Source organism: Schistocerca piceifrons, chromosome 1 (assembly GCF_021461385.2).
Source record: "Schistocerca piceifrons isolate TAMUIC-IGC-003096 chromosome 1, iqSchPice1.1, whole genome shotgun sequence".
In the NCBI taxonomy this organism is placed as follows: Eukaryota; Metazoa; Arthropoda; class Insecta; order Orthoptera; family Acrididae; genus Schistocerca; species Schistocerca piceifrons.
In genome coordinates, this window is record NC_060138.1 from 1,221,301,172 (window position 1) to 1,221,319,358 (window position 18,187).

Here is an 18,187-nt window from a genome sequence, read left to right on the forward strand (position 1 = left end):
GAGACTTGATATGTAATATAAGTAATCGGTTATCGATTATCGAAACAAAGTTGATGGCAACACTTTGCAAGAGGCTCTTTGATCCTAACCTTCGTAAATTTTGTTTCTATTACACGCAAGACTTGTTTCTAATATCAACACAACATTGCTGACTTATCGGTGATTCCGTAGATACCATAGAAACCTTCTGGAATTGTGTTTTCAGATCCTTGTAAGAAATCTGCATTTCTGATATTGAAACCAGCTGATTCCGTATCGTCATATCTTACTACGCTAAATCGAAGCTCTATAGCAACTAAAGGTAACTGTAGGATAATATCTTTAACCAGATTAGAAAATAATATCATTTAAAGACACTGGAATGTGCTATGAAATATTAAAATCCAATTAAACGATGTTTACAAATACATACGTCATTCAACTTATGTTAAAGGACAAAGGATACTGTTTTACACCTACAACTGGATACCAAGCGTGTCAGGTGAATCGACATTAAAAATAATATCAATATTAAATAATCGATGAATTTGGAAATTTGGCTGTCTTAAATCTAAGACCATTTCTGGAATAAGTGCAATAAATACTTTAAGATGAGAAACTTTAAACAACATTTTACAGTCCTTTTTGCATTTCCTAAAAATTACAATCGTTTTATTTCACTAAGCTGGTGACCGATTTAGGAAAATAATAGATGACTCAAATATGGTTGCTATCACATTAGTGTACAGTACGATTCCTGCAATATACACACCATAAACTCTTTTACGTAAAAACTAATGTAAATTTAAACAGTGCTAGCCATAAGGGAGCTCACTTGTAATATGATGTACATACACTGACGGAAAAAAGTCCCACCAGCAAGAATCAGTTGTGTGAGATAAACGAAATTTGGTAGGCTTGTTGCCACCTCTGAAAGATGACACCTGTTCAAATTTCACGCCAACTGCTTAAGAGTGGCGGTATGAGGTTACACATCAGGTTTGTTTTAAATACACACTGTAATGGTCGTGAGCTGTAGTTACCTTTGAGATTATTAGATGAGGTTGTTTGACGCTAGTCAAGAATGCCTTTAAGGCGGCAAAGACGCCATTATCAGCACCACACTGAGTTTGAATGATGTCCTGAAAGGATTAAGAGAAGCTGGATGTTTCTTCCGCGATGTTGCTCAAAGACTTGGCTGGCAGCGGTGGTCACGGGGAGGTACGGTCGCAAGAAGACGGGACGGAGCAGCCACTTGGCACTACCGAGCTGCATTTGGCACAACATTGAGACAACGAGCTGTTACAAACCGGTTACTTCAAGGATAGCTCCGAGCCAGAGACCGTGTACTGTGCACTCCACTGACCCCAAACCACCGCCAGTTGTGACTTGAGTAATGTAATGCGAGAGCTCATCGAGGGAAAGGACGGAGGTCTGTTGTGTTCCCTAACGAAAGTTGGTTCTGCCTCGGTGCCAGTGATGACCGTGTGTTGGTTGGGAGGAGGTCAGGTGAGCGCCTGCAGCCAATCTGTCTGCGTGCTAGACGCACTGGACCCACACCTGGAGTTATGGCCTGGGGTGCCATTTCGGATGACAGCAGGAGCACTCTCATGGTTATCCCACTCACCCTGCCTGAGAATCTGTATGCCAATCTGGTGATTCGACCTTCTGTGCTGCCATTCGTGCACAGTCTTCCAGAGAGTGTTTTCCAATAGGATAACGCTCGCCCACATACCGCTGTTGTAACCCAACATGCTCTACAGAGTGTCGACAGATTGCCTTGGCCTGCTCGATTACCAAATCTGTCGCCAGTCAAGCACGTATGGGATGTCGTCTACATCTGCATCTACATCCATACTCCGCAAGCCACCTGACGGTGTGTGGCGGAGGGTACCTTGAGTACGTCTATCGGTTCTCCCTTCTATTCCAGTCTCGTATTGTTCGTGGAAAGAAAGATTGTCGGTATGCCTCTGTGCGGGCTTTAATCTCTCTGATTTTATCCTCATGGTCTCTTCGCGAGATATACGCAGGAGGGAGCAATATGATGCTTGACTCCTCGGTGAAGGTATGTTCTCGACGCTTCAACAAAAGCCCGTACCGAGCTACTGAACATCTCTCTTGCTGAGTCTTCCACTGGAGTTTATCTATCATCTCCGTCATCGGACGACAACTCCAGTGTCATCCAACCAACATTAACGGCCCCTATACTGACCGACTAAGTGCAACAGGCGTGGAACTCTACCCCACACACTGACATCGGACATCTGTACGACGCAATGCATCCACATATGCACGTTTGCATTCAATATTCTACCGGTTACCCCGTTATTACTTTAAGAGTATTTCACATTTGAAATGGCTTTTCTCGCACTTACGTTAACCTGTGATCTTGTATCATTAATCACTTCCTAGACAAACGTAGTCCCGAAACTTCATTACTCTACACTGACTATTTGTTCGGATTTTTTCCGTCAGTGTATTTATAGTTTATTTTTGTGACCGCACATTCCCCAAATTGGTGGGGAGAGCAGGTCTATAAATAGATTCCAACGGTGGTTCAGGGTGAAATTAAATTTACTTAGGTGCTAATATCTACAATTAGTGAATTTTTTGTGACTGTCTGCCAATATTAATTTGGATCCGTGAAATAACATGGCCTATGTTTGTCACTGTGGATCTTGTGGAGTAATTTCTGTAAACTGTGTCTTCTAATAAACCACGTACTATGAATGAATTTTTCTGCTTATTTAAAAACGTGGAACGTAACACCGATAGCACAGGTGAACCAAGCGACCAAATTCCTTTAACGGTCTGCACCCGAAATAGGTGTAATTTATCGTTTGTAATGGTACTTGAATTACGTAACCATTACGGCACCTCACCTCAACCTCTCGATACCAGCAATATTCTACTGTGTTTCTGTAAAATAGTTAACATATTTCTGTGACAACATTCAGATATGATTTCATTAATGTAGAGGTACTTCGATACATCGATATGTATATATTTCAATGATATTATTCTTATGTGTATTCTTTCTTTTGTCACTATGATCATTGACGTACTTGTAACTCTGATTTTTGGGCGCGTAAGCCGTTATTAGAGAGTCAAGCTTTGGTCGTCATGTTAAAAAGACGCAAATTGTAGTCAGTTTATGAAATGTGAACTTTAACAGTGAGGAAGATATTTTCAAGTATGTTTTATATTGTGAAGTGATGTTTTGGAACGAGTTACGTGATATTGCAACAAAAGTAATAAAAAAGAAGTGTAACTTAAATTCGGAGTGCTGATTACTTGCAAAAGTTTAATCTTCAAGAATGGTTTATGAAACACATCTATAAAACTTTTGAATATCGCAGAATAACATCTAGGCCTCTTTGCATCCGAACTTGGAATCATCACTACCTAGATTTTCGACGATTGAGTCATGAGTTCACAACGGGACCAGCGTGGGAAACACGAAAAGATGAGTGCCTAGTTTATCCATTATTTCAAGAAATGACTTTATTAACTGTGCGCTAATGACACCTGCCACATAATATAACTTTGTTGTTTCCCGAAAATGCAATATTTAGCAGCGTGAGCAACACTACAATCATAATTAATTTTTGACCTTTCTTGTGGTAGGGTGTTAGACGTTATAATCAATGAGATCCATTATATGGATATTGGGTGTCATTTAATTTATGGGAACTCAGAGTTGAATTGAATTTAGACATCCAGTGACAGGTAAAACCACAGTTCACATTCTATTTAAGTGCAAAAGTGAACTGCCACAATGTAAGAACGTGGGCATATACCACAGTCGAGCGCGAGAGAGTCTTAAGATGTTTTCACCATTTGCTGAGAAAAGGTTTACGACTCTTTCTCTTTTTTTTGGGAGAGGTAGTTGCAGCAATAACGCACACGGATATGTTACAGAATTTAGAGAACATGCCAGGAATTTCAACAGGACCGAGAACCAACCCACTGGCTCAAGAATCGAAGTGTACGTTTTGTCAGCTGCTATTAGTCATATATGATATGAATTTAAATCAAATTTAATGATCAACTTCAGATCTGATTAATAGCGAGTTGTGAATATTCAAATAGACAGTATTAAGTTGCAAAATAAAAGGAACAATAGTACAGCACACTTTTGACAACCTTCAGTCGACTTCAGCATTTTGCTGCAGCAAAATGTTCTTGCAAGCGTTCTGTAGTGCTGTTCCTTTTGTTTTACAGCTTATTATTACGTTCTGTTATGCGAAATTTGACTCCTCACAACTCGCTATTAATCCGATCTGAACGTGATCATTGAACGTGATCGAAACTAGTTATGAAGTGTGACTAACACTTTCTAACGAACACGCGGCCATCACTGGCAGTGAGGCAGAACCGGCTTTCGTCAGAAAACACAACAGACCTCCATCCTGGCCTCCAATGAGCTCTCGCATTACACCACTAAAGTCGCAAATGGCGGTGGTTACATTAGATAGTTGTGGCATCTCTAATTACAAAAAGTCATCCATCAGTAAGACTATCTGTTGACAATGAATTGCCCAGGTGATGGATCAAGCGTAAGTTGAGTAGGGATCTTGCACTGCACCAGTAGGCTCCAACGTCACCTGACCTCAGTGTATGTGGTTTTATTTTGTGGGAAATTGTGAATTACTTTGTCTAATGTGCTCCCCTCCTAACAACTTCGAATTAACGCGAACTGCAACGACACATAACAACGGCAGCGAAAGCAGTCTGTCACTCCAGATGTGATTACAAAAATATGGAGGGAGTTTTATTTTACTCTGGGTGTTTGTCGTGCGTCCGTTGGAAGGCAGATTGAACAGTTATGTAAGGTAATTGTAAACTTTGATCCCAAACGTAAATGTAAAAAGTGCCCTAAGGCTGAATGTGCATTCATGTAAAAATTATATTACTGTGTAATTGGCTGGTTCTTTTGAAAATAAAACCTTTCTTGCGGTATGCGTATGTATGCATCTATGTAACTGGAGACCTAGAAACGGCGGAGAGGCTTCGTCCCCGCCGTATCCCTCAGTGGTACACATCCCCACAACAGGCTACAGCAGTCCACTCACCCCACCGCCGCCCCACACCGAACTCAGGGTTATTGTGCTGTTCGGCCCCAGTGGACCCATTGGGAACGTCTCATTCCAGAAAAGCGTAACCCCAATGTTTGCGTGGTAGAGTAATTTTGGGGTACGCACAAGTGGAGACAAGGTTTGCGCAGCAATCGCCGACACAGTGTAACTGAGATGGAATAAGGGGAACCAGCCTGCATTCGCCGAGGCAGATGGAAAACCGCCTTAAAACCGTCCACAGGCTGGCCGGCGCATCGGACCTCGACACTAATCCGCCAGGCGCGTTCGTGCAGGGGACAGGCACGCATTCCCGCTCGGGAAGCAGTGCGTTAACCGCACGGCTAACCGGGCGGGCGTGTTATGCGCAAGTTTAAATTCACCCTAGATTTCAATCTTCATATATGTAGAATATATAGCCTTGTGACAGAGCACGAATCTATTTGAAGTGTCCAGTATTTTTCAATCTTGTCTCAACCGAGATACTGAAACAAATACGTAATTTCTTTAATGGAACGGTACACTGCTTTTAATGACATTAGAAATCTCTTGAATATACGAGTTCATTGACATAACGCTTGTTAATACTGCCGCTGGAACTTTTCGCAAAGGTTCCTGAGTAATTAGTTAAAACTGAGATGGAAGTCAAATGGAATTCGCATTTGCTGTGCAAATACCTCATATCGTCTCGCTGCGTGTAACGGCTTCGCCTGGGATGGGACTCCCGCTTCGTAGACTCAACTTTCGCAAGTGTTATCTCGCTATATACCAGTGTGTCAGATTTGTCTCCATTTTCGTGCACTTTCAAAATGAAATCTAAAAGGGAGGTAACTAATCGACTATGTTGGTACCAGTGGAATACCAATCGCTGATAAAAGTATTTGCCTGCTGAGTTGCACGTATCCTAGTTAACTCTGATAAATGTACTACTATGAATACATTAAAAACTCCGGTTGTGGAAACGTTTAGATATTATCCAGATACAAGTTCTATGTTGGCGGACGTTACCTCCTTCTCGCGTAGTAATAGTGACTGCTGACGATAGCGGTCCACTTCCCATGCTGTTGAAAGCCTGTACGTAAACATCATATTTTGTGAATTTCTTCAGTTGTCTTAATCTGAGTTCCGTAGTAGACGATCCTCGTACCTGTAAATCAACAAAACGGGCGGTAAGACAAGTACAAAATTAAAGCGCATGTTGTTGACGTTTCTGAAGCACAAATGGACTAACCTCTTGCTTATTTGTACTGTTAGTCTCATCAAACACAGTTCTGTGAGGATTCCAGTATATTGTGTATCCCAGTATCTCTCCGTTCCAGGTATCCGCCAGTGGTGCCTGTAAGATTTCTATTTGATCATTCATCGTCACAGGTGTCCCTCCTTAGCATGCTAATAAAAAGTAATTGAATAATAAACAATGTTTATAGATTTTGATCTAGATTGTGTTAAAATTAGAAAATATAGATCAGTATAGTGTCTTCACGATGACGGCGTAATACTGTGTTTCAGTAGCAAAAAGTACGTAAAGAGAAGAAAAATGTATGGTAATAAAGGTAATGAATTTAGCTGTGCATTCTGAATTATTATGTGAAAGTAATTCAGATTGGAACATTAAGCACAGTGTGTCACGTCAAATGTACAGAACCAAGGAATCCAATGTCGAAAGCTACGAGTGGAAAAAGGGTCACAAGCAGCATGGGGGCTTGTTAAATTTCTACCACCTCGTTCATGATTGATATGTTGTTGTTGTTGTGGTCTTCAGTCTTGAGACTGGTTTGATGCAGCTCTCCATGATGCTTTATCCTGTGCAAGCCTCTTCATCTCCCAGTACCTACTGCAGCCTACATCCTTCTGAATCTGCTTAGTGTATTCATCTCTTGGTCTCCCTCTGCGATTTTTACCCTCCACGCTGCCCTCCAATACGAAATTGGTGATCCCTCGATGCCTCAGAACATGTCCTACCAACCGATCCCTTCTTCTAGTCGAGTTGTGCCAAAGGCTCCTCTTCTCTCCAATTCTATTCAATACCTCCTCATTAGTTATGTGATCTACCCATCTAATCTTCAGCATTCTTCTGTAGCACCACATTTCGAAAGCTTCTATTCTTGTCTAAACTATTTATCGTCCACGTTTCACTTCCATACATGGCTACACTCCATACAAATACTTTCAGAAATGACTTCCTGACATTTAATTCTATACTCGCTGTTAACAAATTTCTCTTCTTCAGAAACGCTTTCCTTGCCATTGCCAGTCTACATTTTATATCTTCTCTACTTCGACCATCATCAGCTATTTTGCTCCCCAAATAGCAAAACTCCTTTACTACTTTAAGTGTCTCATTTCCTAATCCAATTCGCTCAGCATCACCCGACTTAATTGGACTACATTCCATTATCCTCGTTTTTAATTCGACTACATTCCATTATCCTTGTTTTGCTTTTGTTGATGATGATTGATATAAGCTACTTAAAAAAAAGAAGATAATCATTTTAGTTTTCTGTGACTCGCGCGTGAGCACTTTCACCTGTAATCAGAGTCTTAGACCTTTATTACATTTTCGAAATCGCGATTAGTGCATTAGTATTTTTTTATTTTTACTTATTTATCTCAGAGAGCTTTCTCTTTCTGTGCCCACGTAATCAAAATATCTGCTACACAATAGCATTATTAACATTTTAAAACTAAATTCTAAAATCATCCTGTTATAGGAAGAGCTGTTGTAGTCGTCGTACCGAATAATTTTCACATAAACCATATTTTATCTTCGTCATCAGATTTGAAACTTCCTAGTGGATTAAAACTTTATATCAGATCTGGTCTCGAATCCGGATATTTGACGTTAAGAGGCACATTCTTACCGGCTGAGAAATCCAGCACGACTCGCGACCCTCCCGCCACCCATCCCCACCCCCATCACCCTCCCTCATAATTTCAGTTCTGTAGCTACATGTCTCCTACGTTCCAAGCTTCACAGCAGCGCTCCACATACCTTTTAGGATAAGCACTTCAGGACAAAGGTTCTGATCTGCACACTCCTCTGCTGACGGAAAGATTAATTCTGAATATATAAGTTGTTAAAATACAGTTTTCCGTTGAACTTTGTCCTTAATAGTGTCATACTCCATGTTGTTTCCTTTTGTCCTTCGTAGAAAACTCCTTCCTCGTAATCTGGAAGCATGTGATACATTCTTAAATAACCGCTTTTCCCCCCTCTTTCTCTGCCTCAATGATTCTCCTTTTGCAAACTGTTCTTCCTTAAATTTGTCCAACTCGGTTCGCTCTCCTCTATATGAAATGTGTCGGGAGAGTCTTTATTTCCTCTACTCTTTGGAACACTTCGTCATTCATCTTCCACATACCTCACATATTTGTTAAATGATGTTGACATATTTCCACCGAGACTGCAATTTTATTACATCTTTTTGGTAATCTCATCATCAATAGGTACATTGCTTACAGTGTGCTTGTAGATTTCTTGGTTTACTTATGAAATAGGCTGTAGAAGTCCACAATAGTGGCTTGTAAAAGAAGTGACGAAAAGGTCTTAATAAAATTACAACCTCGGAGGAAAAATGCCACCTTCGTTTAAGTCATTGCTACCGCTTCTGTCCACCCATTTAGATATCTCCTTACTTCTCCATAGCCAGATTTCACAGCTTTCTTAATATTTTTCCTCTTCCTTCTTTAATTGACAAGTTTCTTAGTCAAATGGAACTACACTCCAGCTAAAGTATTTTGTAAATCTCTTGTGTTGATCAATTGTTGTTGTTATTGTTGTGAGGAATCTCTGTGTTTTCGTAAATGCTTCCATTTAATCTGCTATCCTGTGTCTTCCATGTGCATAAAGCGTTCTTCCTAAGTAAGTGACGTACTTTAGTTATTGGAGTTTTGTTTCTGCTGGTCTTCCTAACTTTCTTATTTACTCTTCTTGCGTCTTTTTAATACTGTGTTGTTATTATTTCATTCTTCATTTCCTGGAGGTATTTTTCACTTTCTGCTAAGACAGTTTGATCATCTGCATATTTAATACTTTCGATCCCTCTCCATCTGCTTTTACTCTGGATAAAATATTTGAGCCTTCATCCACAAGTCTATCATCTTAAATGTCAGACAAATATTTGGTAAACTCCAAGCGCCGTTTGACCTGCCGTACTTTTAACGGCCTCATTAGCTGCGAGAGGCCTGACGAGCGATTTAATTTTATGTCTCTACCTTCTAAAGAGAGAAAAAGTGAAAGCAATCTTCAAACTCCCCTCAAAAATCCGCCTCTAACGAGTTTTGTAAGAGGTATAAGAACACATCGGGCTTACAGAGTACTCTGTGAGTGCGGACAGTCTTACGTGAGACAAAAAGTGTACGCAGTGTGGAACAGGTTAGGAATGAGCATGAGAGGCTGCTATCGGATAAGCTACTTCAAAAGACCTGCTATAGCTGAGAATGCTATGGAAAACGGACACCGAATCTAGTTTGACGATAGCACCGTCTTTGTTCGCAGTGATAGCTTTCGGGGCAACTTAATTAAAGATGCCACTCAAATAAAAATCACAGAGAACAATCGTTCATAGAGACGGTGGCCTACGACTTAGTGCGACATGGGATGCAGACTGAGGCTGCAAAACCGAAGGCGAAGGCAACGTTTGCCCACGTATGGCGATACTGTGGAGAACCATGACGTCATAGGCGACAGCTAGAGGATGTAAGGGCGCCCATCAACACTCACTCCAGTTAACAGTGTTAAAGGAGAACTTTATAGAAAGCCTATGGCGTCATAACCACTTGACACAGCTGGAAGCCCGAGAACATTTCACTAAGTAATTTCACGGATTCCAGTCTTACTCAGTTACAGCAGACATCAGGTTTGAGTAATCAGTTAGTAGCCACTGTGTCTAAAACTTTTCTGGGAATCTACATTTTATGACTGACTTTCAGTCATCAAGTTACTATCAAGACTTCCGTGTAGTAAACAATAATGAAAATAAGAACTCCATCGCGAATTATAACAAGAAAACCTTTCGAAATTATGGCACTACATTCTAAACTCTAGAGAAAATATTTATTACAAGTAGTTAGAGGGTGATCACGTTAAATTGTGAACTATCATTATTGTTGTACTAGCAGGTACCTCTTATTGCTAGAACAGTGATTACTGGCACTCTTTTTAAGGTGCTGATGTAAGAGAAAATGCTTTTAATTAACAGCAGATGGACATACCTTCCATGTCACAAGAAGCTCATCAGGGTCGATGTTTACCGCGCGCACATCCTGGGGGGTCCCCGTTGGAGCTGTTATTAGATTGATTGCTTCGTTATTTGCGGTGACAAAGTAACAAAGTTAACTATGTACAAAGAGAATCTACGTTATTTTCAAACTGAATATTTTTACTGCCTTGTCATTACCTTCTTCTTGCGTCTTTACAGTAAGTGGATCTGTGAAGATGCTGGCCTCAATAGCATTAACTGCAAGGATCCTGATGTGGTAGGTAGTGGCTGGATGCAGGTCTGTTATCATAGCATTCTTTTTAGAGTCAATTCTGCAACATTCAAAATTATTTTTTTATCTAAAATAATAAGTGTGAGCAATGGCAAATGTCGAGTGCTATTGCTGTAGCTGATTAAATTAATTGTATTGTTTGTAACCTAATTTATAAAATAATGAATTTAACGTATAGGAAAGGAAAGCATTGTTACATGAAACGCATAACCAAACTGTTCCTCTAACTGGTAATTTTAGTCTCAGGAATTAATTAAGCGACAGGCTCAAATTGGTGCTATAGTCTAACACGTCATTCACAATAATAATTATCTCTCTAAAGTCATTATATATAACTGAATGAAATCACACTACTAAAATACACATATATCCACCATCACATAGTTGCATCTCATCAGAACACTGAAAATAATGGTAAAATTATGTAGCTGTTTTAGGGTCTACATATACCACAGATCGGAGTATAAATTGTATTATACAAATAAATTTTGTAAAAGTTGCACTTCGGCTGCGTAGAATGTACGCTTGAAATCACAAAAAATGTCAGACAGAGCCCGGTATAGCAATAATGCATCAAACCATTTTCCAGATTACCTTGAAACACGCGGAAGAGGAATGATTACTTCAAATATTACGTAAAATATTTCTTTATTCTACATACTTTTCAAGAAGAAACAAAACTTTTCTGCAAATAAAATAATTATTGGGTATGTATTTATTCCACAAAGTAAAATAACTCTTCCCTTTTATGTTTAAATTTAACTATCCATGTGAAAAATTAAAAAAAAGAACGAAGATTTTAATCCACGACGTATTTGCTATCATCGCTGCTCCAGTACTCCAGCTGACAATCGTAAATCGCTCAAACATGATGTCAGTTGAGTTCGATTTTAATTGAAAACTAAGACCTAGTGACCTAAATCATATGTGGACACGTTTAGAGACATCAAACTACTTACGTTCCTTGTAAGACCCACTTACGGCAACATCATTCTGGAGTAACTTATTATGTTAAATATCCCTCGCATGTGGAGGCAGTATTCTGCTTCATTGACTGACAGTTTAATGCTGCAAGTTACATTTGTCGTCACTCCAGTCGTTCTATTATAATCACTCGCAGTACACGATTCAAGGTAAGATACCTGAAGAACCTAGCACTAAGTGCAACCACTTTATTCATGAGCCATGGCTCGGCGTCAAAAGGCTAATTGTGACCCGTAATTGCTCTTATGGAAGAAGGGCATTCGACGGTGTCGGATTCTGAGATGCGGTATGGTTTTCCTGTTGGCGCTGCGCAGTAACGGGAAAAACTTGAAAACACTTCATGGCAAAATCTTTGTACAATGGTGCGCAAAGGTTATGGATGAAAGTAGCTTTGCATGATGTGTCACAGCCAACAAACGTAGCTCGATGAAACTTGGATCATGTAAAGAAAGAAATGCTGCGGTGTAGTACAGATGGTAAATGAAAGAAATAAGCTATATGGCGAACAGAAATGATACTTTTATTCAAAGATAATACACTACTGGCCGTTAAAATTGCTACATCACGAAGATGACGTGATACAGACGCGAAATTTAATCGACAGGAAGAAGATGCTGTGATATCCAAAGGATTAGCTTTTCAGAGCATTCACATAAGGTTGGCGCTGGCGGCGACACCTACGACGTGCTGACATGAGGAAAGTTTCCAACCGATTTCTCATACACAAACAGCAGTTGACCGGTGTTGCCTGGTGAAACGTTGTTTTGATGCCTCGTGTAAGGAGGAGATATGCGTACCATCACGTTTCCGACTTTGATAAAGGTCGGATTGTAGCCTATCGCGATTTCGGTTTATCGTATCGCGACATTGCTGCTCGCGTTGGCCGAGATCCAATGACTGTTAGCAGGATATGGAATCGGTGTGTTCAGGAGGGTAATACGGAACGCCGTGCTGGATCCCAACGGCCTGGTATCACTAGCAGTCGAGATGACAGGCATCTTATCCACATGGCTGTAACGGATCGTGCAACCACGTTTCGATCCCTGAGTCAAAAGATGGGGACGTTTGCAAGACAACAACCATCTGCACGAACAGTTCGACGACGTTTGCAGCAGCGTGGACTATCAGCTCGGAGACCATGGCTGCGGTTACCCTTGACGCTGCATCACAGACAGGACCGCCTGCGATGGTGTACTCAACGACCAACCTGGGTGCACGAATGGCAAAACGTCATTTTCTCGGATGAATCCAGGTTCTGCTTACAGCATCATGACGGTCGCATCCGTGTTTGGCGACATCGCGGTGAACGCACATTGGAAGCGTGTATTCGTCATATTCGTTATCGCCATATTGGCGTTAACACCGGGCGTGATGATATGGGGTGTCATTGGTTACACGTGTCGATCACCTCTTGTTCGCACTGACGGCAGTTTGAACAGTGGACATTACATTTCAGATGTGTTACGACCCGTGACTCTACCCTTCATTCGATCCCTGCGAAACCCTACATTTCAGCAGGATAATGCACGACCGCATGTTGCAGGTCCTGTACGGGTCTTTCTGGATACAGAAAATGTTCGACTGCTGCCCTGGCCAGCACATTCTCCAGATCTCTCGCCAACTGAAAACGTCTGGTCAATGGTGGCCGAGCAACTGGCTCGTCACAATACGCCAGTCACTACTCTTGAAGAACTGTGGTATCGGGTTGAAGCTGCATTGGCAGCTGTACCTGTACACATCATCCAAGCTCTGTTTGACTCAATGCCCATGCGTATCGAGGCCGTTATTACGGCCACACGTGGTTGTTCTGGGTACTGATTTCTGAGGATCTATGCACCTAAATTTCGTGAAAATGTAATCACATGTCAATTCTACTATAATATATTTGTCCAATGAATACCCGTTTGTCATCTGCATTTCTTCTTGGTGTAGCAATATTAATGGCCAGTACTGTAATTACACTGATCTTATCTCAATTTGTGATGGTCCCCTGCACATTACAAACGGAATGACGTGGTTCTTAATTGGGTGTGTGATCTCCACGGACGGCAAATGCATGTTCTGGAAAGCGCTCCCATGCTGGCCAAAAGGTTGGTAAGGAGTTGTGGTGGTAGCGCTTGACAAACGCTGATGGTGCGTGTAATTGTGCTTCAACGCGCTTCCCAAACGCATCCCACACGTGCTCCATCGGATTTAAATGGGGGGAACGAGGAGACCTGTCCATTCGCCGAATATCCGCTCATGGGAAGAGCTCCTCCAATTGCACTTGTAACGCCGGAAATGCATATACTCCTATTTCCATCTATTGTACTATTATTTTTTTTCCTTGTTTTGTTACCTCAAGATATGACATTTCTGTCTCTTTATATATTGTAATTGTTTTACTGTTTGTATATATATACACTCCTGGAAATGGAAATAAGAACACCGTAAATTCATTGTCCCAGGAAGGGGAAACTTTATTGACACATTCCTGGGGTCAGATACATCACATGATAACACTGACAGAACCACAGGCACATAGACACAGGCAACAGAGCATGCACAATGTCGGCACTAGTACAGTGTATATCCACCTTTCGCAGCAATGCAGGCTGCTATTCTCCCATGGAGACGATCGTAGAGATGCTGGATGTAGTCCTGTGGAACGGCTTGCCATGTCATTTCCACCTGGCGCCTCAGTTGGACCAGCGTTCGTGCTGGACGTGCAGACCGCGTGAGACGACGCTTCATCCAGTCCCAAACATGCTCAATGGGGGACAGATCCGGAGATCTTGCTGGCCAGGGTAGTTGACTTACACCTTCTAGAGCACGTTGGGTGGCACGGGATACATGCGGACGTGAATTGTCCTGTTGGAACAGCAAGTTCCCTTGCGGTCTAGGAATGGTAGAACGATGGGTTCGATGACGGTTTGGATGTACCGTGCACTATTCAGTGTCCCCTCGACGATCACCAGTGGTGTACGGCCAGTGTAGGAGATCGCTCCCCACACGATTATGCCGGGTGTTGGCCCTGTGTGCCTCGGTCGTATGCAGTCCTGATTGTGGCGCTCACCTGCACGGCGCCAAACACGCATACGACCATCATTGGCACCAAGGCAGAAGCGACTCTCATCGCTGAAGACGACATGTCTCCATTCGTCCCTCCATTCACGCCTGTCGCGACACCACTGGAGGCGGGCTGCACGATGTTGGGGCGTGAGCGGAAGACGGCCTAACGGCGTGCGGGACCGTAGCCCAGCTTCATGGAGACGGTTGCGAATGGTCCTCGCCGATACCCCAGGAGCAACAGTGTCCCTAATTTGCTGGGAAGTGGCGGTGCGGTCCCCTACGGCACTGCGTAGGGTCCTACGGTCTTGGCGTGCATCCGTGCGTCGCTGCGGTCCGGTCCCAGGTCGACGGGCACGTGCACCTTCCGCCGACCACTGGCGACAACATCGATGTACTGTGGAGACCTCACGCCCCACGTGTTGAGCAATTCGGCGGTACGTCCACCCGGCCTCCCGCATGCCCACTATACGCCCTCGCTCAAAGTCCGTCAACTGCACATACGGTTCACGTCCACGCTGTCGCGGCATGCTACCAGTGTTAAAGACTGCGATGGAGCTCCGTATGCCACGGCAAACTGGCTGACACTGACGGCGGCGGTGCACAAATGCTGCGCAGCTAGCGCCATTCGACGGCCAACACCGCGGTTCCTGGTGTGTCCGCTGTGCCGTGCGTGTGATCATTGCTTGTACAGCCCTCTCGCAGTGTCCGGAGCAAGTATGGTGGGTCTGACACACCGGTGTCAATGTGTTCTTTTTTCCATTTCCAGGAGTGTATTTATGGACTCATGTCGATGTATAATTGGTTTGTTTCGTAAATATTATTTGTATTTTTACGCTGGGTCTTGCCTAGGGAAAACTGCTATCGAACGATTACGTCGATAGGTCGTGTGACGAATCAAAGTGTGTAGGATCTTTGGTAGTGTTAACTCTGCCGCGTGAAGCGCGGGCAGGGCAGTGAGAGTCTGGCGGGAGTAGCGAGTGGAGCAGGTGTTGTGTGACGCTCCCGCGAGTTGCCGCGCTTTCGGGGTTTGGCAGCATGTAATTGCGCTCGACTCGCGATGATTGTTTCTGACATGGTGTCGCGGACGGGAAGCATTAGCTGGCGCACATCAAGAGCCATTTCGCCTGGTGACCGTGTCGAGAAGAAGGCGCGCCAACATCCAGCTTCTGCAACAGCGACGGCCGACAATGAGTGACTGTCGCCACCTCCTCGATCGACGGCTTCAAACCTTCAATCAACCAACAAGGAAGACTAAAAGCACGTAAAGTTTCAGAACTGTATGGCAGACCTCAGCTTTTCAAATTGTTCCATTTGCCTCGCAATATTACAGCAACTTAGCATGAACCTTTGTTGCTCATTGTCCCAATTGCATTGCCAAGCAGGGTCCCTTCCTTTTCCGAAATGAACCCGAGTGTCGTTGAAATTCAAACGCCAGCATTAAAATAATATGATTAGATTTCACTGCTTTAATTTCAAAGTTCAGTAGCTGGCTACAATATTTAGGTTACACGTGCACAAATTTAGAGTGCGAGTTTTGTTAGCATATTTTAGCTTACCTGTGACTGCAGCTCAGCTTGGTACGTACTAAATTTTACTATTGTTAATAGTTCAGAATCATTTAATTCAAGTTCAAAGTTAAATATCTTGTTTCTAAATTGCGTAGAGTCAAGTTGCTTTTGAAATGATTGTTGAGGTAGTCCAAGACTAACCGTATTTTACTGGATTTCGATGTGCTTCAGAAAGAAAGCTCACTATTAACTTCAGTCACTAAATTAACTTTCGATTTTCCGGTTTTATTAATTCTTTTGCTAAATTAAGTCAGAGTGTAGCGAAATTTATTACTTCTGACAAACTTTCAGTTTTCACACTACACGTGTCAACCTTCAGTTGCCACGCTTCTAGTGCTAATTATATGTGTAATAACCTTTCTTTTTCAGTTACTATAGTAATTGTCCTTAGGACTGGCGACCGTGATTTCCCCCAAATCTCAAATATCTAATTACCGCTAGTTAATTGTTAACGTAACGGCCGCACATTTACTTTCTTTATTAACTTTACCCCTTTTCAAAATTGATTTCCACCAGTTTCATTTGCATTTTTCCTTTCATTTAGATGTAACCCTTTCCTCCCTCTTTACCGATAGATTAACTTCGGTGACGATTGCTTTTCCCAAATTTCCATTAGGTACACGCGGTTTAATTTCTCACTGTCATTTAGGTCGATAAGTGAGGGGGGAGGTTACACGTGGCGACCTCGTGACAGGACAATCTTCAAATTTGAGGTTGTTCTGGACACGAATTTTGCATTGTGCAAATCTCGTAACAAAGTACTGGTTACGAAATGGTCGATACGTCAGCGAGAATATTCGTGTGAGGAATCCTAATTAGAGTTGAGATTTTGCATTTATATTGAAAATTATTAAAATGAGTGAAGGCAACAATTACCAAAATTTGGTAGACTTAGATACGGAACAATCGGTCGAACAGTGGGAAACGCGCACAGCGGTACCCATTGTTCCGGGGCAGGCGGCTAGCATGAAAGATGCGACCGCCGAAACGCAACAAAGAGCAGAAATGGAATTCCAGACTTTAGAAAATGTTTCGGAATCGGAAGTGAAAATCAAATCTGAATCCCTTGATGACGAATACGGGGGGACAATGAAAGAGGAAGCCGCTACGGAAGTAAAACCGGTGGTTTCCGGGAATTTAACTGATTTATTGAATGTTTTGATTAACGAAATCAAGAGTCAATCGGCAGAAATTAAAGATCAGGCTGCCAAGCAAGAAGCTCAGGCTGCCGAGCAAGCAGCTCAGGCTGCCAAGCAAGTAGCTCTGTCTGATAAAATTGAACGAATGCTAGACAATCAGAACAAAGCTATTAATGTTGTTAACAACAATGTTGAAGTTGTTAACACAAAAGTTGATAAAATCAAAGACGATATTGTCGTGATTAATACCGAAATCGGTAACCTTAAACAGGAAATGATAGGCGTTCAGGCGGAAATTGCGAGCATAAATACTCGTTTTGATTCCGAAATTAGCAGAATCGAGAAAAGTGTAGGAGACGCAGTTGCTCCGATCATCGAGAATAAGGTGACGGAACAAATTCAATTAGTGAGAAAAGAGGATCAACAGAAGGTGGAAACTTTAAAGGCTTTAGTATCCGAAGTAGATACCAAAGTGACGAAGCAGGCTAACACCTGCGAAGAGAAAAAGAGGGAAGTGGAAACGCTTGCGACAACCACTTGCCAAGTAATTACGAGAGTGTCGGAATTAGAAAAGAAACTTGACGAAAAACAGAGCTATGTGCCAATCTGTGCACATAGTTCGGAGTTGTTGACGAAAGAGGAGCGGTTCGACCCCTTGAAAAAAGGCGGTATACACCCGACGGATTTCATTAAAAATTGTGAAAGAGTTTTACCCAGATCATGGACTAATGAGAGAAAAATTAATGCGGTTATTGATGTGTTGGCTGGTGATGCCAAGCGTTGGGGCCTAAACCTCAACATTACGAACCTGACTTTTGACGAGTTTAAAAATTTGTTTCTGGCTGAATACTGGTCAGAGCAAAAACAGCAAAGTGTCTGGCGCGAATTTGTCGTATCG

At 42.3% G+C, this 18,187-nt stretch overlaps 1 protein-coding gene across 1 annotated transcript in view; it reads right to left on the reverse strand.

Annotated features, from left to right (window-relative positions):
* The window catches only part of LOC124779545 (Down syndrome cell adhesion molecule-like protein Dscam2), a 291,097-nt gene that overhangs the window by 95,953 nt on the left and 176,957 nt on the right, over positions 1 to 18,187 (reverse strand). Inside the window, exons 15-18 of the mRNA XM_047253718.1 lie at positions 10,454 to 10,587; positions 10,269 to 10,339; positions 6,286 to 6,390; positions 6,063 to 6,201 (exon numbers count right to left, since the gene is read on the reverse strand). Of these exons, the coding sequence (XP_047109674.1) occupies positions 6,063 to 6,201; positions 6,286 to 6,390; positions 10,269 to 10,339; positions 10,454 to 10,587 (449 nt within the window). The remainder of the gene's footprint in view (positions 1 to 6,062; positions 6,202 to 6,285; positions 6,391 to 10,268; positions 10,340 to 10,453; positions 10,588 to 18,187) is intronic.